Source organism: Parasteatoda tepidariorum, chromosome 1, assembly GCF_043381705.1.
Source record: "Parasteatoda tepidariorum isolate YZ-2023 chromosome 1, CAS_Ptep_4.0, whole genome shotgun sequence".
Taxonomy (NCBI): Eukaryota; Metazoa; Arthropoda; class Arachnida; order Araneae; family Theridiidae; genus Parasteatoda; species Parasteatoda tepidariorum.
Genome location: NC_092204.1, coordinates 49,678,959 through 49,704,164, shown reverse-complemented (window position 1 = coordinate 49,704,164; position 25,206 = coordinate 49,678,959). Strand labels below are relative to the sequence as shown.

The window sequence follows — 25,206 nt, the reverse complement described above, 5'->3', positions numbered from 1 at the left end:
CAGTAATCATGGATCAGAATAAAAAAAATCCCTGTTAAAAACCGTCTTTGTTGATCTACAGCAGAACAGACGTGTTTCCTTGAATCTTGCTTTACATTTTAATGAAAATATAACACTGACTCAAAAATAAGAAAAGTATAACAGTTAATTTAATTTTTTTTCATATAATAATATAATTACCTCTTATAAAAAATAAATCAGAATAAAAAAAAACCCGTTAAAAACCGTTTTTTTTGATCTGCAACAGAACAGTCGTGTTTCCTTGAATCTTGCTTTACATTTTAATGAAAATATAACACTGAGTTGAAAATAATAAGTATAACAGTTAATGTAATATCGTTTCATATAATAATATAATTATCTTCAAGGGTGCCGGCAGCGGAGTGCAAGAGGGTGCACTTGCACACCCCTAGCTTTTTTTAAACACCTAAAGAGATAAAGAAAAACAATTTTGTTATAAAAATGTTTTATTAAAAATACTTTTATTCAAAATCAAATAATTAAGTAATTATTGATGCGTAACAAATAAAAAATTGTTTAATCAAATAAGAATTGTAATCGTCTTGTTTGCTGTCCGAATCTGTTTATAACTTTTTCAATGAATTCTGAGTCATCTTTGATTCTTTTCTTATGCACAAACTTGGCAGATATCTTAGCTATATTTTTAAATTTCATTTAATGAAATATAAATAATATTATATTTTCTATTAGTTATTTAGTTTAACAATTGTAACACAAACTGACTTCTCACAACTGTAAAACTTCATTATTACAATAAATAACAATGTTAAGCGTGCACAAACACGTTAGCATACGAAACTACTGTTTGTAGTTATTTGTGTTTCAAAGTCAGTAGCTATGCCAACGCCATGAGCACAGTTTCTCGTGGCAAAATTTGTAAGTACAAGAAATTTGTCCTTTTTTTAAAAATATCTAATTAACAACGAGGAAATGTATCTTGAAAAAAATTAACAGATGAAATCATATGTAATAACAAAACAAAATATAATAACAGAATATTTAAAATTTTTTTTTTTTTTTGGGGGGGGGAGGTAGTTTGCTAGAGGGTTGCACCCCCTTTTATATTATTCTGTCAGCGACCTTGATTATCTCTCTTATCCAAAGTAGATCAAAATAAGTCATGTTTCCTTGAATCTTGCTTTAAATTTTAATGAAAATATAACACTGACTCAAAAATAAGAAAAGTATAACAGTTAATTTAATATCTTTTCTTTATAATAATATAATTACCTCTTATAAAAAATAGATCAGAATAAAAGAAAAACAGTTAAAAACCGTATTTGTTGATCTGGAACAGAACAGTCGTGTTTTCATGAATCTTGCTTTGTATTTTAATGAAAATATAACACTGAGTTACAAATAAAAAAGTATAGCAGTTATTGTAATATCGTTTAATAAAATAATACAATTACCTCTCTTACCAATATTAGATCGGAATAAAAAAACTGTAAAATAAGAGATACGTAAATAAATTTATTTAATAGCGTTCAACTGTATTTTAAATTTAAAAAAATATCTCCTAATATATAATTTTCTGAAAAAAAAAAAAACAGACAACAATTAAAACGGTTTTATGCCATTACAATTTTCTGTTATATAATTTCCATCAAAAAAGGTTTTCAAATTTCAACTTAAAACATAAGCGCGATAAAGTAATATTTAAATAAAAACAACGACTAAACAATTGTTAGAACAAGATAGATTATATCATCCTACATTGTTACAAGCAACAATATATTAAAATATATTAGTTTAAACTATTAAAATGCAGTTTAAAAAATTTATGTTCCTTTTCGTAATTTTGTTTTATGATTTTTGATAGATAATATGCAATAATATATCTATTATTTAAGTCTATTATTTGAAATTAATCTTGCAACAATTAAATGGTGGTACCTTTAACTTTTCTTTTGAAATGTAAGTGAAAATAAGTTTTCCTAAAATGAGGTAAAAAAAAGTTTAAAATAATTTTTTTAAAAACTTTAATGAAAAAGTGACCTAATGAGAAAGATGCAGTCAACAGCTAAAATAATATTAAAAAAAATGCAGCGGTATTTTTTTCCCTTCACTTACATCACTTCATTTACTCAAAGTAATTAACATATTACATGGATGGCACGTGTATTTTTCAATATTTTAAAACATCTTGCAGTGTCCCTATTTGTGTTTTAAGTATTACTTTTTTATGTTTAGTTTCATTATGTAAGCATAAATATTATTTTATATCCCACCATTTTTTCCATTATTGCAACAAGGTGGAGCTATTAAAGATGAGATTACATAAGGACACTCGCGCTTGCAGGAGTTGAATAGTTTCCAGAAATAGTAAAAATAATATATTTTTTTTTTGTCATTCTCAGGGGCAGTACTAGGTTGGCAAACAGTGGTCATTGAACACAGGGAGACAACTTTTTTTGTTGTATGAGATTTTTTAACAGATCTTAGATATTTTTGCATCACTGATTTCAAATCTGTAATCAGTTTCTCACTCCAAGTTACAGATTTTTTTAAATGACATTTTTAGTACATTTTTCGTTGAAATGTACAAGTTTAAAAACGTTATATACAACAGGAGTTTGCGTGAATGTTGCGCGAAACTTCAAGGGGAGTTACAGCATATCATCAGGATTAAATTTGCATGGAAACCATGTCCGGAAATGTGGCCATGCGCTGCTTCCTTATTATGAAATGATTCTTCATGTGCTTCTGAACAGGAATAGGAAAGAGCCCCTGGCTGAGTACGATGACGTTTCCGGGCATGTGCTTCTATGCAACTATCCTGATGACGTGCTTTAACTCTCTTAAAGTTTCTCACAGCATTAACTTAACCCCTGTAATATATAACGTTTTTAAACTTGCACATTTCGATAAAAACTAGACTAAAAATGTCATTAAAAAATCTACAGCTTTAGGAGAAAAACTAATTTCTGACTTGAACCCGAATCAGGTAATATCAAGAATTTGTTTAAATGCAACAAAAAATGTTCCTAAATGATCTAAATATGCTAGGGCCCAAGGTACAGAATTGTCAGGGGTCCCCTAGTCATAACTTGAAAAAAATTTACTTGTTTATTTATGAAGTGCCTTTAAATTATTTATGAGTAAATTACGATATACTAGTGAATTTGTACTTATATTTAATACAATTTTTAACTCATAGTTCTAATAGACATTTCTTAAGAAAAAAGAAATTATTTGTAACAATAAGGAGCCCTATGCCTTTTGATAAATTATGCACTGTTCCCCAGTGTAATTTATGAGTTAAACTACACAAGTTAACTTTTGAGTTAAACTTATATATTTGTTAAACTACAAAACTCCTCATTTGATTGTGTTTCCTTTGCTGTCAGCTATGAGCTTTGTCAAATCTCAAATGAAGTACCAATATATTTATGGTATTAATATCGATTATCTAACTTTATATATTTAGATTCCTGGTAAAATGAACTTATTTTATGCATAACTTGAAACTGTTTTGGTTTATATATATTTTTTTATATTATAACCAATAGTACTGCACTTTGGATGGTAACTTTATGTCAATTTTTGTTACGTATTGATCAATAATGAGAGCAGTAATCATGTCATTAAAAGTAAATTGATATGAATATGTTTTTTTCTGACGTCATAATAACAGTGAAAGATGTTACAATAAATGAATCAGTATGTTCAAAATGATGAAAAATAGAAAAAAAAAAGAAAAATAATATATAATGTTCTCGTTAAATATTTCAGAAAATTGTACGCTAGGGTGGAGGTTTGCAGATATCAATTAGAGTGAAGAGGCACCAGTTTAAGTTAAAAACGGGCTGTATCAGAAATCGTAATGGCAATGTAATTTATGATAATTCATAATGCTAATAGAACTAATAATAAGAATAGAAGTAGTTTAGATAGTTACTCATAACTACAAAAAAAAATTAGTGCTTTTATTTTGATTTTCTCCTTGAAAATTTGTAAAGATATTTAAAACATTTTATCTTTATGTTTGATATAATAAAAATTTTCTATATGCTAGAATAAAGTTTCAGCCAATTTTAAGTGTCCCAAAGTTAACCCACCTAAAGTGTTGAGTTTATGACACAGAAACATTTAAAAATAAATTCTTACCACTTAGAATAAAGTTGGTTGACAGCTTACAAATATAAGAAATTAATTCTTTCATCAAAGTATGTACCACCCATATTTTCTCTATACTTTTCCTAAGCAAGCAGAATTTTTTTTTTTAACCAAGTGGAGTAAAATCCTGGTGGGTGCGAATCCATGAATTTCTTGGCATATTTCTATTGCGATCAAAAAAACAGGTTTCATAAAATCATAATGGATCACACTGACGCTAGACTAAACAATCACAATCAGCTTCTTTTGATGGATATTACGCTGTGGAGTGTGTTTGGTGATTCAACAAACACTAAAGCCAACTAATATTAAAGTCAAATACACAATTAATGGTTAGCTTTGTCTGGGATGCTATAGTTTCACTTAAGTACTTATACTTCAAGATAATGCAAATTTCAAACTGTTCCTACATATACATAACTGTTATCTACATATATATTTTTTTTAGAAAAAAGCATTTAATATTTTTAGGGCTTACAATGACTTCTTTCACTTTTCAAGATTGGTTTCTAATTTTTCTATTTTTTTGGCAACATTTTGTCTTTTTACCCCATTACAAATATAATTAAAAAAAAAATTCTGTACTCACAAAATCTGTACTGGAGTTATATCCTGGTACAGTGATGTCCCATTAGTCTTTTAGAGGGGACAAATGTTATCGCACCAGTATCCAATGATGCCACAGGTGATAATAAAATGCAAATAATGATACAAAACAACGTAACAGGATATAAAGAATGCTCATAATATGACACTCACTTATTATTAGCTCTGCATCAGTTACTTTCCTCACAAAATAATGCATAAATCTTCACAAACATGCATTTTCTTCAAAGCTATATTTTCATTTATACTATTTCCACAAAGTTGAAATACATGTTTTTTATAGGAGTTATAAATAAATAGACTAAAACAATCAGTTAGTTGTCATGGAATATTTTTATTATGAAACGTATCGCATATTAAATTTTCTTCAATCTGTAAATTACAAGCATATCTGGTTGATTTTCAAAAACATAATGACATTCTATATAAAATAATTACATTTATGTAAAAGGCTATTTAAAAGAAAAGTTTTTTCTTTCAATTTTGATTCATTATTCAACAGACTAAAATATTGTCTTTTTTTTTTTTATAAATTCATACATGGAACATTATAAAAATTGGATGATAAAACTTGCAGATTGATAAAGTTTTTGTGTTGAAAAATTAGTTTTAATTGCAAGAAATTTTTTAAAAATAAAAACCACTTATAAAACATATTTGTAACTTGTAAAATTCCTTTTACTTTCAGATATGAAAAAAAGTAACAGCCAAATAGCATAATTTACAAATATTACATGTATACACAGTAGAGTCTATTTAGTTTTAAATGATTTTCAAATAAAAGCTAACTGTAATCACAATTGAATTTAAAAAAAACTATTATCAATACTCTCAAAATGAAAAAAAGTTATGCTTTTGTTTTACATGAACACCCAAGTTTCACATTATAGAATAAAGTTTTTAAGTTCCTTCTAAATTTTTTTCTAAATCTTAATTAAATTGTTTGATTAGATTTTATGTAATATTTGATAATATTTTGAAATTCTGGTTCTAACCACTAGCTGTAGTTGTTTAAAAATTAGATATAAAAATTAAAAGCGGATGAAATACAAATTTTTTTGTTGGTCTTCTGAATTTTTTTTAAAAAAAAAAAAATTCAGAAGAGCAACAAAAAAAATCAAAACTAGTTCTTTATTCTGTTTGTTATTGCAATAATTAACTTTAAAGTTTGTACAATTTGGTTTTAATTAATTTATTAAACATGGGTAATAATTTGAAATTTCTTTAATTTCAAGTAGTGTAGATTAATTATAGACTCTACTGTGTCCATGCCCATGTGTATTTTATTTACATAAGTATGCCATGAAACAAAGACAAACACATAAGTACTAAAAATACAGTACAAAAATTTTTGTTGAAAAAATTTCATAATAAACATTGACTCACATTTTTTTTAATTGATAAATTTTCTGATTTTGAAATGTATAATTTAGTACTACTTTAATTATAAAACAACAAAGTACTCTATTTTTAGCAGCATAATAAAATATAAATAACAAAACATAGACTTTTTTTAAACTCATAAAAAACAACTACAAGTGTATTATACAGTTTTAAATAATAAGCTCTCACTTAAACATACATAATTTCATACTAAAGGTTTTAAACAAACTCTTTCAAGTAAACTGATGATAAAGGTATAAATGAATATAATAAATTTTTGTGTTTCCAGCACTTAAGCAATAAACCATAATTCCATGAAAAACCTAAAACAATCAGCTTAAAAAGCAATTAAAATGTACTTATATATATATAAATATAGACTTCATTTTCCATTTTTAAAAATGAAATAAAAGCACCTTCGCAAATTTATTAATACAATCAAAAGATTTAATCTTAACAATTAATACAAAATAATTAATATGACAAAAAGATTATTTACACTATTAAAAAAATAATTATTAAACAATCAATTTACATTTGAATTTTTAGAGCATAGCCAAGTAGTATTAACCAAATACAGGATGTTCTAAATTAGGTAGACTGTTTTCACTAATTCATAACAGGAAAAAGATTAGGGTTAAAAAAGAAAACAATTCTTTCAATAAATGAAGGGCATATAGTTTTCTTCCTCTTGGTTTTAGTTCAAATTAGATGATAAATGTGTAGCTACTTGGCAGGTACTGAATGTGTCGTCAATGAAAAATCGCGTCATATATATTTTAAAAAATCTTTTGAGGAAGAATATAACGTAGCAATATTTTCAAAATATCTACTGTAACTTGCATTCACACGCTAAGATGTGTTTTTCAATTATTTATTTTTTTGGATTTATAATACTATCTGTAACATCACACCTCAGAAATTTTTTGAATTTTCACCAAGAACTCTGTAAGGTAAAAACTTATGCCCTGTTACACACATTTGTTGGATTTTTTTCTTCTTTTTAAACACTAACCGTTTTCTTTTTTAAAAACATCTATGTAATTTAGAACATCCTGTAAAATAACTTAAAACAGTATTAGTAATGAAAGTTAGACCCTATTAAAGTACTGAAAAACCAATTACATATATATTATTAAATAACTCATTGTTTTACAAAAAATTGATAAACATCATGCTTCATGAGCAGGGTAGTGAATACAATAATGAAAAAGGATGACACTTTCGGAATATTTTAAGGACAGATTAAAATTTTAGAGTACTAATTGAAGGTAGATCTGGCAGTTTCATGTCTTTGATTTGCTGAGGAATATTCATATTTTTTACAGCAGAAACAGCTCTGGCAGGGGCAGCTGATAGACCAGCCTAAAAGAGAAAATCAATATTAACAGAAAATAAATAATGGGTATTTTATACCTTTAATGTTTTAATGAGAAAACACAACAAGAAGGCTGCCAACACATAAAAGAAAAAATACATCATATGTTATGAAATAAATAGGAGGGCTCTGATGCTTGCTTGTTTAGCACAACAATAACACAATTACGTTTTTTTCTCTTCATGATAAACAGATCATATCAAAATATAAATTCAAATAAATAAATAAATAAATAAATAAAAAAAAATTTTTTTTTTCAATGCAATAATACATCGCTGTTACAGAGATTTAGTCTCTGATTCTATTGTGATAAAGCTTAAACTTGATTCCCTAAACAGGTTTTTTAACAATAGGACTTAAACTTTTTACTTAATACTGATTTAGAATTTTGAATGAGACTCACTATTTAAATTGCATACTTGAAATGAACACAGTATTACATAAAATGTAATATGAAAGTAAATATGACATATATTACACATGATATGTATAACATATATTATAAAGGAAATAAGATTTATTTACCATTCAGTAACTGTAACATGGGGAATAAATATCCTTTTCATAAAATATTGCATTGTAGGGAAAAATTATGCAATTACTTAATTATAAGGGGCTAAATACTCTTATTCTTTAGCCTTTAATTTTGAATGACAATCAAATTGGTAAACATAATAATAACAGAGAACAACATTAAAAATGGATGATGTCATAATATTACTGCTAAAAATCATTAAAAAAAGGATAAATACTATTTTACAGTTAAATACTATTAGAACTTTTATTAATCAAACAATGGCCACCAAAGATATATACAACTAAAAGTCAAAACATGCGACTTTTCTGCCCAATGAGAATGTATGAAACAGAATTATCCAAAATTTATTATTTACTAAGAGGCTCTGTCCCTGCTGGTTTCCCTTAACTTCTAATTGCTACTCATTTGTCAATGGTATTTCCCCCCGCAAATATTGATATTTCAAATAAAAATTCAGAATGTTTTAATTTTTAAATTTTCAATTGTAGCTATAGGAATGAACGTTTTGTTAACATGTTAATTATAATGAAATGAATGATTACCGGGATTTAGAAAATAAAAATCTGAACTTGAACTAAAAGTTTAACCTAAAGAACACAGAATGGTGACCCAACAAGAAGAATTAAATAAGAAGTAATTTTACTCCCTGACAAAACTCATAACATTTTAAATAGGGAACAAGTCATATCCCTCTTTATTAGTTCCTTATAATTTTTTTTAAAAAAAATTTTACTATAAAGGTTAAGATTTATATGTGGCAACAAGTCTAATCTCTTTCGACTTTTTGTTGCTGTTGTTGTGAGATTTGATTAACATCTACTAGAGTGCAAGTTAATATAATAAAGATTTCGTGAAGGAAAAAAAAAAAATTTGTACAACGATACTGAATATTTAATCAATATTTAAAGCAAAAAAAAAAAAAAAAAAGAATAATCAGGAAAAAGAACTTTTTTTGCAATAATTTTCTAACAAATTGGAATTTCTTAAAATTTTTTTTCACCAAGTTCACGTATAAAAATGGCTCTTTCAGCATGTCAAATTTTAACTTCATGGTTGTATTTCAGCAGCCTATAGAATAACCAAATATGGTATTTTTTACTTAATTTTTTTTTACCTAGTACTAATTATTGAATCTAAAATTTTTTATTAAGTTGAACTTTCTGCACTTTTTTTTGAAAACTAACCATTGCAATTTTAAGTTTCTAAGCTTATATATTTCGTACAGCAAAGCGAAATGTAACGTAAGCAGAAAAGTGATAAATAATTGGCATAAAAGTACTTAAAATTGTAATAACTTTCGAACAAATTGGAATTTCGAAAAAAAAAGAGAAAAAACTCTGTGCTAAGTTTAAAAACAAATATGGCCCATTTGGCATAATAAATTTCAACTCTGAAGTTGCATTCTTGCAATTGTAAAGTGGCTTGTAGGGTATTTATTCCTAAAAGTTTTATAGTTAATAATTCTTGAACTAATTATCAACAAATGACAATTTTTTTAAAAATTCTATTGTACTTCCTAAGCAATTTTCTACACCCCTTTATAGTTTCAAGTTTTTAAGTCTTAATAGTACTTGCACAACAAAACAAAATGTAACAATAAGTACAATTTTTTAGTCTAGAGACATATAAGATATAAACGCTCATTCTTGCATAGTGTTTAAAACAAAATATATTAATATAGTATTTCACTTGTATGAGTGATAAAAAGAACTTATAGGAAAAATCTTAAATATAAATATTATACTTTTGAATAGTAATCAATAATGAATTGTTTTTAATCAAATTTTAGGGTGACAGTTAAAAAAATGACTAATTTTTTTCTTAGAAAAAAAGAGGATGAGCACGCATAATAAATAAAAATTTAAAAGAGGATATCTATTCTTCAAACAGAAAATAATAAATTAATATATTTACGATGATTACTTATAGTTGGTATAACAAGTGTATCAAAACAACACGCTTTAGCATGTTAAATGCCATATTGGAAAGGCTAAAAAATAAAATTATAACCTATGATCCCACTTTATAAATGAATCATTAGCTTTTCATTATTGGTAACAAATATTAGTTTGTTTTCAAATAAAATAGATAATGCAAATTAAACATAAAAAATCTCCGAAATACTTCAAATTTGTAAATAAAAAAAGTATTTTTCAAATTGTTTTTTATAAAAAAGTATTTTTTATAACACCTAATTAACAATTAATTGAAACGCAACTACAGATTTTGAAAGATAAAGAAAAATGTCTTTGTCCAAGAGTTACATACTTTTGATAAAAAATATTTTTTTCTACCTCGATTTTTCAAAAAAAAAAAAATCTGCATAATATTAATAAAATATAAGTTTGTGGTAATAGAACAATAAAGAGGACCATAAATAATCCCACGAATTTTAAATACGGTAAATAGATAGGGGAAATCTTGTGAAATAAATATTGATAAACATTTATACTTGTTAATAAATATTACAAAATGTAATTAATAACAACTAATAAAAAACATATATAATGCCTTTAAGAGACAGTTCAAATGGTGCAGTTAAAACTGATAAAAGTATAAGGATTTCATATTTAATTTTAAACAGTTATCAATTGATACAAATTAATATCCATGTTCTACATTTCATGTCCTTCGGCTCTGGTTTACACTAATATCAACCAAGGATAAAGACATTGCACACATACCTCTTGCTTTTCAAGTTTATTCTGCTCTTCAACTCTAGTTATAATTTCAGACATATTTGTTTCTAATACCATGCCACCCATGACCAATTCATTCAAAATAAAATGTACCTACAAAGAGTTAAAAATTTTAAAATCAAGAAAAACTCAATACGAGTGAAAAAAATCAAATAAAAAACACAATAATTAAAAATTACACTAAAAAAAGTTACAGTGCTAAATTACTAAAATTGCAAGAAATGAAACTACTATTAAAAGTATAAGAAACTTTAAGTAGAATTGCAGTAGGAGATATAAAAAAAGCAATTAAATATTTTTTTTTTCTACCATTGAAATGACATGAGTATTAAGCTGCCAAAAATATCAGCACCAGGAAGGAAAAAAATCCACAAACTTCAGAATAGTATGTGCTTTCTGATTACAGTTATTATAGTTTCTTAAAGTTATTTATATTTTACAATGCATTCTTTACATAAGTTGGGAAGAAAAAGCAAAAATGAATGTTCACCAAGCATTATGCAAGTATCACCAAGTATTTTTCACATTTATACAACAAGATAAAATCTTAAATTAAGTAAAAACTATTTTAACTTACATTATTTCATTGCTATAATTGATTCAGAGTTTAAATGAAAAAGAGAACTTGCAGAAACAATAATCAGTGTGTAAATAACAGTATATTCAAATTTTAAAAAGAAAATAAAGATAAATTTATAAATCAGTATAAATACAACTCATGCCAAGTAATGTTCTAAAATTGCCAACAGAAAGATGCATACGAAATTATAAACTGTGCAGATAAAATAGTTTATAAAAAAATTTTTTTCTACAAATTTACTTTAAAGCACAAATTCTGATTTTTCTAAAGGAAACTATTTCAATATATCCTTTATATACACACATATATATATATATAGTGCTTTGACGCAAAATATCTCAAGCTATGTTTTTTTTATTTTTATTTTCTAAATAAGACATTTTGTAAGTTAAAATAATAAGGTCACAATATTTTTGAAAAGTAATAAATGGTTAACAATGAATGGGAACAATCACAATTTTAATTTATGCATATTTTTCTGGCCATTTTCACATTTCTGAGGCAAAGTACAAAAAGGCTTGATATTCTAAGAAGTTTCATTATAGAAAATAAGATTTATGTTTTATGAAAAATATATTTCTAAGTTCCATAAATTTGTTAAGGCCAATGAACAGGAATTATACAGGGTGTTTATAAAGTCCCAGACTCCTTTTGATGTTTAATAACTCATAAAATAATAAAGATAGATTAAAATTAATAACATAAATGGTTAGATAGACTCAAAAAGTTTCATGACCCTTGTCAATGAACTTCCACGTGTGCCCCCTTCGTCTCGCACGGAGAATATCAAGTCGATAGTCAATTTCACACCAGGTAGCGGCAAGCATGTCGGCATCCACAGAGGCTATTGCGGTTGTAATTCTGGGTCTTAGGTCATCAATGTTCGACACGATCCTCCTGTAAACATTGTCCTTTATAAATCCCCAAAGAAAAAAGTTCAGCTGAGTTATATCAGGTGATCTGGGTGGTCAAGGAATTGGACCTCCTCGTCCAATCCATCTTCCTGGAAAATGGTCATTCAAAGAACTACGAAGGATGATACCCAAATGAGGTGGTGCACCATCTTGTTGCAAAAAGACATGTGGCTGAAGCTCTTCTAGTTGTGGAAATACGAAGTTTTCCAACATGTCTAAGTGTACGACTGATGACACCGTCTTTTCTGTAAAAAAGAAAGGCCCAATGACTCAGTCGTGCATTAGTCCACACCACACAACAACCTTTGGCAAATCCCTTTGTGTCTCACGGTATTCATGGGGGTTTTCAGATCCCCATACGTTGCTGGACTTTTTTCTTTGGGGATTCAAAATGGGTCCGGGACTTTATAAACACCCTGTATAAAAAATATTAGAAATAATAAAATGAAGAAGTAGTTATCTTTTGAGTGGTATTGCTCATTATGGTTATTTATTTGCTTAAATATCAAATTATTTAATTTTAAGATTATTTTGTTCTTTTTTAGCAAAATATCCATTTAAGTTTCTTTTTAATATTTTCATAACCATCGTTTAATAGGCATCAAATTTTGGGATTACGACTACTAATGTTCCACTCCCAAACCTTGTAATTTTGAACCCAATCCAGAAGATTAGGGAACTCATGGATCAAATGTGTTGAGAGAATTTGCCTTCGTGGAGGATTTTTTGATGGAACTAACCCACATTTGTGTTACAGGGACAGGAAGACCACAAAAAACTCCAACGGTTAGCTTGATGGCAAGGGGACTCTTACCCATGATCTGTCAACCACTGAGGATATTTTACATCTGCATTGTGGTAGGCAGGGGATTCACCTGATTGGAAGGTGGACACTTTATCCCCTGAGCCACCACACCTCTCATTTAAGTATTAAGAAAAATCAGAATAACATGAAATATAAAGTAATAATTCCATAAAAAATGAATAGAATCATTTGAAATTGGAACACAAAGCTTTGGCATGGAAATAAATAGAAAATCATAACACAGATGTCACCTTGCTTTCAATGCTACTAACAACATCAGTATTTAGTTTTATACAGTTTACTATCCATAGAAATTTTTTAATTAATAATAAGATTTTTTTACGAGTTCACTTAAAATTAACTTGCCTTGTCTACATGGAATATTAAATCTAGTTCACAAACGTTTTCAAAGCATTTGTCCAAAGTTTCAACAAAAACCTGAAAATAAATATATCATCAAGTCATTAATAATAACTATGCCAATTTTGTTGGAAGAGCAATTAAAATTCACAAGATTTAAAAAAGGGTTACATTAAAAAGAAGTCATATTAAGTTATATTATGAAATAAGAGAATAGATATGTGAAAAGGAATCTTTCAATACTAAAACCATTATTAAATAAAATATTTACTTCATAGTTTAAATAATATAATCTTATTTTTTTTAAAAAAAATAAAACTTCAAGGAATCATTATAATATGCACAAGAAATTAGTAATTAAAAAATTTTTTTTTTTTAGACTTACCATACCTTCAATATTTTGATATTTCATTCTTTTTGTGGGGATAATGAACTCAAGCCACTCATGAGCCAAATGAATCATTAAATAGGCACAGATTACATTTTTTTAGAAATTGAAAGACCAAAATTAAGAAAGAATAAAACAGGGAGGTTAACTGCTGAGAAATAACAGACAATATAACTCAATGATAATGAAATCAAGACTCATGAGCAAAATGAATCAATATAGAGATGCAGATTATCTTTTTAGTTTCAATTGGAAAACCAGAATGAAGAAAGGTAAGAAGAGCAAAAGAATAACAAGATATCCAGGTGTGAGATTGCCATAAAGGAGAAGTGAAGAAAAATCGAAGAGAGAAAAAAAGTTAAAATAACCTATTTTAAAAAACAATTAGGAAGACAATTTTTTTTGCAATAAATCTATTAACGTAAATTATTTTAATTTAATATAATAGTTAAACTTTTAACAAGAAGAGTGATATAAGACATCACTAACTAATCAACAAGCAATAAATATTTTTTTAAATATAAAATTTGAAAAATGTTTTAATTATTTTGAAACAATGGAATGTTAGTAACATGAAGTTTAAATTGAATAAGATTAAATTACTAAACGAAGATAAAGGCATCAAAATAAACATGAAAGCAAGTTTTAATAATAAAACTGACTATAGAATCTCAGTCGATGAGCACTACAGTCAGTTTAGTTCAAAACTTATTTAACAAAAATTAATTAGCAAATCATTCCTCATCTCATAATTTTATTAGATTAGTTTCTATACATTTTGAAAAATGTATAATAGCAAATTTGCACCAGCGAGGATATTTTTCTCCAAACTAAAAAATGTAACAAAAAAGATTAAAAAACATTATTTCATAATAGCAAAACAATTAGAAAAATTATAAGAAAAAGTGAAAAGCATAGACTGAAAAAGAGTCTTATGATGAAGCTTTTTTGAAATTTAAATAGCAAAATTTTTTTAAAAATAAGTCTTATTTTTTCGATTGTTTTCTGAAGAACAATTGAACTCATTTCCTTCAAAATTTGAATTTTGTAATCTAAAATTACATATTTTAACACGTTAACTGCCGCGTCACCCATATTCAAGTGACAGCAGAGTTTCTGGTCAGGCCGCGCCCCCCGTATTGGAGTGAAGCTTATTTGACTACTTACGAAGAAGGATATTCATATGTATTTGAAAAGATGTTTCACAGGAAGTAACAAAACTATAGAATTGTTGTAAAAGTAATAAAAAAAGTTATTTATTAAGAAAATTATTGTGAACCTCGTAAAAGTTTTCTTTTTCCCTGCTATGTGACTCACTGGGAAATAAGTCATCCATTTTTCTTTTCTAAATTTCAACGAATTAGGGTAAAGATTTTAAGTTATACTTCTCTTTACTCGGCAAAGATTCAAACTGATCGTGTAAAGTGGTGAGATGAGCAGCAGATGCAACAAATGAACAGACATGATACCAACAGAGCGAGATATTATTCTTGTGACCACCAGAGACTCGCATTATTAAAATATTGGTGGGAGTACTTAGCAGAATAAGCTTCGTACAGCAGTACTCGTGGCAAGAAGGAGATTTCAATATAAATGTGTGTGGCGGCCAATGTATTGAAGTTTACTTTCTTCACAATTCAAAAAATTATTTTGACCATTGTTAAAATAAAATAGGAAAAAAAAAAATAAATAATTTTAAAAAATTATTTTCTTTAAAAATATCTACGGGTAAAAAAGTCTTAAAATTGAGTGAAAAAATGTTTTGATTTGTCGAAATAGCTACAAAAATGTGTAAAATAAGCCAAATTTTTTTTATTTAGGATTATTTCATAAATTATGTATAAATATGTAACTTTAAATGTAAATCTATTTTTTCCAACGGGGTCTTTTCTGAATGCTACAAAAGCTAGTTTAAAATTTAGATTTTTAATCAAATTGTATTAAGAAATAATTTGTTAAATGTACATTACTTTTTATAAACATAAGTCTTTTGGAAAAGAAAAAGCTAGATAGAAACCAAAACAAAAATCATTCTCAATTCTTAAAAACGAAAGAATTACAATAAAATCTTAATGTAACTTTTTTACATTGTTGTCTATTTAGGAAAAGTGACCATAAAAGAATACTGCTCAGTAACAAAATGTGGTCATAATAAAAACATTGCTAAAAAGAAAAATGAATAAAAAAAAATCATATAAATAGAATTTTTTTTGTAGTACTGAAATATAATTTTAATGTAGAGAATCTGCCTTCTATGTTACTAGTTATCTGTCTTACTGTAAAAGAAAAAAAAGAAACAATAGAATAATTAAGCCTATTAGAAATGCTCTGTTAATATGCTTTGCTTTAGTTAAAACAGAAAAACAAGCAAAAATGGAACAAAAAAAAAGGTTTTAAATTTTTAAAGCATGAAGTGTTGAAAAAAACAATCAAATAAATAAAATTATTCATTTCATAAATGATTACGGCTCAAATATAATTGAAAAAATAAAAAAAATAAGCATTACAAAACTCATGGTTTAGTATAAAGTAATCTAGTTTTAATTCTTCTAATTTCGCTTTTCCGTGTGTCTTTCAGAATATAAATTAACAAGTTTTAGAGCTTAACAAATACATATAAAATTTATTTATAATAATGTATAGTAAAAAATGTGACTTTATATTATTCTTTATTAAAGCTATTGCAATTTCTTCCCAAAAAACCCTTGTCGAAAAATAATTTTCCAAATAATACTTTGCCAAACATTTGGTCAAATATTCAACAAAAGGGCCGAATACCGAATATTTGTTACACCCCTAGTCAAAATGGCAGAATATTTTTGCCTACAAATGCATTGTTGAGGACCATTGCATAAATTATACTTTAACATTTAGAAGCATGAAATTATTAGAAAGTTTTACATCAAACAAAATTTTTTACACAATCTTCAGTTTGTAATAATGAAAATACAATAAAAAAAGTCATTTCAAAGTAATATTCATTTTATATTCATTAATAGCCAAACTATTTAATTCCCACTAAAGACAAACATACTGTATTAAAATAAAAACAGTGCTAAGATGCAGACAAACATTATAAAAAACAAACCTGAATTAAATCTAATATTCCAAGTTCACTTTCAGAGGAATCCACACAAAATACAAAGTACAATGTAGCATAATGTCGGTATATAAGTTTATAGTCAGATCCTCCAATCAGACTGGAAAAAGAAAAGAATAAGTCAAAAATTTAAAATACTTAAAAAAAATCAGAAGTTTAAAAGAATGAAATAATTAAAACCAACTATTTATAGTACTCAATCATTGGTGTCCATTTATAAAATATTTTAAGTCCACAAAATCTATCTTAAAGTGCATATTAGATGTAGGAGAAAAAATATCATTTCTAAAAAGACATAATTTAGTTCCATTTAAAACATCCAATTGCACGTCTTTTTTATAAATGTATAGATAATCATAAGATGTGGAAAACAATTTTTTAACATAGTTAAAAGGGGTGTTGTGAATTTATATTTTTGGGAGTATGAGGAATTCTTAGTTTATTGAATGAAATTACAGATAGCAGACATATAGACAGATATTTTTAGACAATTCAAATACACAAATCAATATTGTTCAGATAAATAACAATCCATACGGTTTGGTAAACTTATCAAATTTTTCTAAGTACCAAGGACTTTATAGTTAAAAAATACTAATAGTTAGAGGGACAATTGTTGCATTAGCTCAACCACATCAAACTCAGCTAAATTGTGAATATGATAAAAAACAGATTTGATTTATAAAATGATTAAAGCCATTTTTTTGTACAATATCTTGTAAACAAATATTTTAAAAATTGTAGTCAAAGTTGGAAATTAAGATAATAACATTGTGGGATAGATATATTTTTTTAAAAGTTGAGCAAACACATAAATATAAGCTGACTTTTACAGGTTAACATCAAAGAAAATAGTTTGTGCTGACAGGTTGCTGTTATCTAAGGTTTAATACTGGATGGAAGAAATGAGTGATTAAAATAAAAAGAAACGGTCTAAGCTTTTACTGACGCCCGGTAGTTGAGTGGTAGCGCAGGTCCTGGGTTCGATCCTCGAACCGGGCAAGGTTGACTTAGCCTTTCATCACTTCATTGGGTCGATAAAAGAGTACCAAGCACGCTTGGGAACTGGGGGTTCCGCGGTCGGCTGACCACCTGATCGGAACATTTGCTCCTGCACCCAAGAGTCCAAGGTCAAGAAAACTGAGATGGGCACAGTAGGCTCCATTGGCTGTCACACCACTGAGTTTAATTTAGTTTAAGCTTTTACTAGGCAGTAGAACTAAAGATAAACTTTATTGAAAAATAAGTTGTATTGGTTTGAGCTTATGTCAGGTATTAAATGCTAAAATATTAATGGATGATTCTGCAAGTACAGGAATATTTGGCTTATAAAACTTTCTAAAATAAAAAACTTAAAATCACTTAAATACTTCAAAGGTTAGTAAATAATAAAATAATAGAGCTTTAAAAATCTCTCTTTCTCTTATTTCCGTATTTTTTAAGATATATGAGAATAGCAAAAAGGATATGTTAATAACATGTGGAAATATATGATTGTCAAGGCAAAATTTACATTCATAAGCTACATATCTAGGTATATTTATAAAATTAATCATAGAATAAATACAATTCGAATCTATATTCATCATTCATATGGCCATTATACCATTAACATGTTTCTAATTGAGACATGTGTAAGACAAATCAGTTTTCCAGCTATATGGCTTGTTTTCTGTCAAAAATTTGGCCAAGTAAGAAATAAAATATTATATTTTTAACCTTCAATTTTAAAGCCATATTAATGAAGAGGGGTTAAAAAAAGAATTATAATTTGTTCCATTTCGAGATATTACAAGTCCGACAGCAGAATTTAAAGAGTCAATCAGCATCATTATCTTCAAAAATTCAAATTTGTCTGCGGTTTTAACATAGTCAGGAAGTTTATAAAAATGAAGTTTATACTAACATACATTTAGAACAATTAGCAAATATTAAATTTAATAAAAGTTATACATAAAAACTATATTATATAAACCAATGTCTTTAAGGACACTTAAATTAGTTTCCACATCCACAAATTTTAAGAGAGTTTTTAAACAAAAATTATCAGCAATAAAGATGAAATTTTAGAAATTTTTTGACATTAAAAATATACATTTATACTAATTCATCACACATATACTTAAAATATTACTTACCTGCCTCCTTCCAGAAAATTACAAACATTATCATCTCTTTTGCTAACTAATTGGAATGTTTCTCTAATAATCTGTTGCTGCATTTCTTCAGGCTTAATAAATAAATAACAAAATAGTAAAATGAAGATTTGAAAGACAAGTACATACATATAGCTGCTTACAGGCATTAAAACATAAATAAATAGAAGAAAATGTAATAGATAAAGTAAGTGTTAATGTCTCATCTAGATAAGACAATCTTCTGAATAACGGAATTTATGCAATTATGTTGATAAAAACTAAAGTCAAATATGGCAAACATCACTGTCTTTAAAGTAGATTGAAATACTCAAAGTCTAATTTCTTTATTTACTCATTAACAAATTTGATCATGAACACTCCTATGATACTGAAATGGAAATCATACTAAAACTAGTTTTTGTAAATTGCCAATAAATAAATAAACTATAGTTATAATTAAATTTTTCATAGTAGTTTCCAATGGATTTTGGGTGTGTTCCATTTTCAAAAAAAGCACTGAATAAAACTAAAGATCTATAAGAATCAGGTTAATATTCAAACAAATATATGCAGTAGTGTGAGACATTTCACACATATATATATTTTTCAAAGAAATATTTCCATTAAAATTTTTGAAAACAAAATAGTCAATTGAGATATTAAAGCTATATTTCAATAAAAATTAGTATATATGGGTAATCGAGCATGTTTTGTATCATTTTATTAATATAGGTATACATTTACAAGAGAAAAATGAATGTTTAAATTAATAAAGTGTATTTAATATTGCATTTTCCGGAAAAAATCGACATGGCAAGTTGAAATTATAGAATTTCTAGAATAATTATAAGCTGATATTAAATTTTTCAATATTGAGATTTAAAAGAAAAAAAATTCATTCGTGGCGATAGAGTAGGTAATCAAACTTAAAATCATTGAGCTGTCAGTGTCAAACAAATATTGACTTACATAAAATTGATAAAATTTTGAAAGTCGGGGCTTCCCATGATTGTTGAACACTAAAATAGCTTTAATCATATTTTTAGTGCAGAGAATTATAATTCATACATAAACATTAGACAATCAAATTAAGATCAAGATAATTTTAATATAAACAAACAGAGAGAGTGAGTAAACACAACTAGTTTTGAAACTGGTTGGTTGATTATCAATAACATCAATAGTCAACAACTTCTTGTCATTCTCTCAGCTTGTGGGTATTCGACGCAATTCCTATTTTGAACGAAAATAAATGTGAACTATTTGTACGCAGGCAAAAGCAAATTTTTACGTTGTATTCTTACTGATATACTTTGTGCATGAAAAACATTTAAAGTAATGAGCATGCGAGCATTTTTTTAAAGTAAGCAAACTTTATAAAAATGGAGCGTGAAATCAGGGCATTTGGCAAATTATCATGTTCATCATTATGCTTCATGTAAGAGATTGCTGGCAATTCGGATGATCTTGGAAAACTCAGGCTTGGTGATTACAGGTATTCTGATTATACGCTGCTAACGAAGTAGTGCTGGAGACTTGGTACAACTATCTTTAATACAACTATCATGGTAGTGTAGTGTCGCGTGCAGTTCTCATTTCTACGACTTCTTAGGTACACGTATTTCCTTCTTGCCCAATACATCATTCTTTGCTGGAAAAATAATTTAGAGAAAAAAAGTATGAGTGACGATAATTTCCATAGCTCTCGTTACACACTTCTCCAGTAAACGAGACGAAAAAGTCAGATACAGTTTTTTACCTGTTGATAGGGTTCTCTGGAAATATGCTTGCCACCAAACCATGAAGCATGGTTTGTGAATATTGCAGTGCCGCCATCTGTTGAGGAATGTGATAGAGCATTGATACATGTTTACTAGTTTGACAAAGTGAAGGACATGTTCCTACGGCGTTGACTAAAATCAAATGAGGAATCTTTCGTTCTTTATCCGAATGCCCTTAATATCATAAAAAAATATGCATACACAAGCCAAAGGCTATGAATATGATAATTGCTACAAATCCATTGGCAACGCTAATTGCGCCGTACTAAATATCTAGATTGCTGATGCATTGCTGCCAGTTTGATGAGGTCTTTCCTAACAAGAATGAGGGTAGAATCGCTATTTAAAATTTTAGAGCTATTTATTTTTACAATGGAAACATAATTTTCATATGAGTCTTCTGGATTTCATATGAATCTTTTTTAAACTTTCACACTTTGAACGGTTGATCAAATTAGTTACTTTGGCATCATGGTTTTTATACGAGTCTTATGTGATGACTTTTATAGGTAGATCAACTGAGGGTTGAATGAAGAAAAATGTCACTTCAATGTATTGATTAAATCCAACAATATTCTACAAGGCCGACAAAAGTTTTAAGGACCGCTGGACAAATTTCATCGAAAGCTTCTTTCTCAAAACACAAAAAGGTTTTTTTTTATTTTTTTATTTTGTAAGTTTTTTGAAAAACTGTTTCAAAAATGTAACTTAAAATTTAAAGTCTCGAAATAACAGTTTTTATAAATCTACTAAAGCATTAATTTTTAATTGTGTTATGAGTTTTATTATTAAAAGTTTCATTACTACACACTATTAATATATTGATAGACATTGAAAACACACTTGATAAAGATTGCAAAAATATTTTTATAAAAAAAAAAAAAAAAGCAAAAAGCATTTTTAGAATTATTAAGGACTTTTTGTAAGGAATTTCTACTGGTCTCTGAGTTGGTGGTGCCCATCACCGAGTATGGCATTGATAATATGATTCTGATCTACTGGCATGTCAATGTACTCATCAAAAGTGCAGAAAAAAAAGTAAATAAAATTTTTTTTCCCTGAATAACTATTGATCTAATAATCAGAACTTCACATACTCAGACTCATTTTAGCACTCCCTCACATTTTAGGCCTCGAGGGGGTGAGCTCAAATACGCCAAATAATTAGTGCGGATGATGTTTAAATTACGAAACCAGACATAAAAACATTCTTTCTTTGAAGATTAAAGATACTTTTTTTAAAAACATATTTGGATTTCAGGCCATCAAAATACAGAAGGGAGCAATGTGGGAATATAGTTCTAATAGTTTTTGCTCAGGAGAGTGGTCCAAAAATTGGATTCCTTTATGTTACTTTTTCTTTTTTCGTATTTTGCCGTATCTCGAAAACTTTTTAATGAAATGAAAATTTTATAAAATATATTTACCCAATGAAAATGATTGGCCATGAAAAAATAATTACTAATAATTATTTATTATTGTATTTAATATTATTCCCAAAACTTTCGAATTCAGTAATATTGATTTTGTTTTAAGGCATACAAATTTTTACATACTTTTAAAGAATCTAATTTTACATGTCAAAATATAAAATTTGAACGAAATCGGAAATAGTTCCTGAGAAATCAAATTTTAAAGAAATCGTATACTTAAAATTCGATTTCTCAGGAACTATTTGACCGATTTCGTTCAAATTTTGTATTTTGACATATAAGATTACATTCTGCAAAAATGTGTATCCCTTACAGTTCAAAATATTTTCGAATATTATGAAGTTAAGTAATAGAAAGCAATAAATAATTAATAAGAATTATATGGGTAACGAATTTTATAGTTGTGTGCAAACAGTTTTCTATTTGCTTATAAAATTTTCGAGATATTGCGAGATATGTAAAAAGTAAAATGTATATTAAGGGGTCCTAATTTTAAACCACCCTCTTGACCAAACTATTAGAACCTAGAGTGCCTGTATTGAAAAGAGTGATGACAATATCCAAGAGCGCATGCGCTGCCGTCATATTTTTGACCAAGGGGGTTGCCAGATGATACACCGAAATTGGCGCTACTCGTTCATTTGGTGTTATTCTGAAAGTTCTGTTATTCTAAGAGTATATACTAAAGAACTAAAGTATCAATTATATAAACTTTAAGATTGGAGAGCACATAATATTACAGATTTTTTAAGAAACATGGTAAGAAAAATTAGCATCTCACATTGTTGAAAAATTAACGTCAATGAAAAAAAAAAAGACCTATGAAAAGACTTCAGCTTTAAATAAATTCCTTAAATAAAATATAAAAATTAATGATGATTATGTTATTCATTTCAGAAATAATAATCAATAAAACAAATAACGTAATTTATTATTATTTATTACTTTTTCAGGAAAAAATTATCGCATATTCACTTTAAAAGGTATTGGTTATTTCAGCAAATTGTTAACAAAAATTTCGATAATTAGTTGTAATTTAAAACAAACTAGCATTTAATCAAGTTGGTAACGAAAAGTAAGCAAATGCTACTTGGCGAACATTGTAACGCGCCAACATTTCGAGTATTATCGCCAAACTCTGCACTTCTGAAGTTTTGATAAAAAGATGCACAAATCTTAAAATTTATAAGTAATTTAGATAGAAATTATGTTTATTAAAAGTAAATACATTTATTCTTATGTAATCATTAGTTGTTTCGTCACCTTGTTCTCTTTACAATGAGATAAACAAAACTTTATATGCACGCAAGTAAGTAATAATAAGGATAAATTCAAATAACTAATAACTATCCAAATTTTCAGCCATAATTTTTACACTGCAACCGTGAAGTTTCTTATTGAAAAAAAGTAAGTAAAGAACTTATACATGCCTTTATTAATGCAGAACATAAATTTTTTGAGGCAGATAATTTTCACTCTGTGTAATTCCAATGGCGAATTTTCCACTCTCGCCTCCGGCGGTAAAGTTTTTCTTTCCACCAATCAGGAATCGTTTCTCCCTTGTCCACACTCTTTTACTCTAGGCACTCTATTGGAACCTATATATTGAGGGTCAAAAATCCAAATCAGTCAAAGAAAAGGAATTTTTTTCCCAGAAAATACATTTTTGTGTCCAATTCCGTAATTTAAAAAATATTGTCTGCACGAATTAATTTGCATATTTGAGACTGAAGATTGAGTTTTTGTGCATGGAAATCCGATTAGTATATCAAAAGTTATGCAGGGGGATTTGTGTTTTTTGTTTTGTGCCGAGCATAATAATATATAAATATATATTTTTTATTTTAGACAAAAAATCGCAGGATAGCGTCTACTCGATCAATTAGTTGCTCCTGGTAACGAAATGATTATTGATGTAATACCGGGAGGTAAATGCTTGAAATTATGTTCGATATCTCTAGTAATGATACCCCCCCCCNTAAAAATAGTATTTTTTTAAAAAAAAGTAAGATCAAAAGCGTTTTGTATCAGGGTTTTTAACCCCCCCCCCCCAAAAAAAAACTGGTTCCTATAACATTAGCTTAATTTAGATATTTTAAAATAAATTTTTAAGACTTTAATAAGCCCAATGGATTTAAATGCGAAAACATTTGTTAAATTTTACATTATGTTTCAAATAGAATATTTTGAAATATTTTGTTGAAAATAATCGAGCAGTAATATTTGGGTAGACTGCTGCACCATTAAGGAGAATGTAAAAAATTATTTTAACTGCTGTAGCTGTTCAAAACCAGAGCATCTCGATTTATCAACTCTGACAGGAACGTTTTTTTCCCCGAACAATACTGACAAGTTTTATCTTCCTAGTACATTTTAGTCAATAAACAGTCAGATCCATATCCTTGTAATTTGGAGAACTGCTTTTAAGACAATCGAATTCTTGCTTTGAGTAATTTGATAAACTCGTTTTGACAACAACTCACAACGTCAGTCGTAGTAATAATATTTGATCATGGAAATACATGAAAAGTTTATCTTGATGGCTGTGGGACAGTAACTCATTATTCGTCTCTATTTTGTGACAACAATTGTGCTTAGTATTAACTCTCTTTCCAGAATGTATCAGTCTTTGCAAATAAGCGTAATTATAAGCCTTTAATAACATTACGAGGAAAAAGATTTTACTAAATATCCTGAAGTGATCGGTGAGGTCAGATGAAGTAACAAATGTAAATTTCTTCAGTAGGTTTTTGTGTGGGATATCATTATAATAGCATTCTTTACTGAAATTTCTTCTTGTCACTTGAAACATCTTAAGCAACTGTTCATTCCCTTTGGGTTCATTTGTGAAACAGGAAAAAGAATCCTACATGTCATAAATTCAAACATTTACGAGATACTAAGCAATGTGTGAATTTAGAGAAAACTCCTAATGCTTTTTGGCTAAGATCTACAAATATATG

At 27.4% G+C, this 25,206-nt stretch overlaps 1 protein-coding gene across 1 annotated transcript; it reads right to left on the bottom strand.

The window, feature by feature from the left end:
- Positions 1–5,060: 5,060 nt before the first annotated feature.
- Positions 5,061–20,242, bottom strand: LOC107438737 (AP-3 complex subunit sigma-2 or). Its single transcript, XM_016051089.4, has 6 exons — positions 19,999–20,242; positions 19,030–19,121; positions 16,880–16,991; positions 13,410–13,481; positions 10,730–10,837; positions 5,061–7,494 (listed from the first exon to the last, which is right to left on the bottom strand). The coding sequence occupies exons 1-6, from the start codon at positions 20,065–20,067 to the stop codon at positions 7,375–7,377; spliced, it is 573 nt and encodes a 190-aa protein (XP_015906575.1). The 5' UTR covers positions 20,068–20,242; the 3' UTR covers positions 5,061–7,374.
- Positions 20,243–25,206: the final 4,964 nt, after the last annotated feature.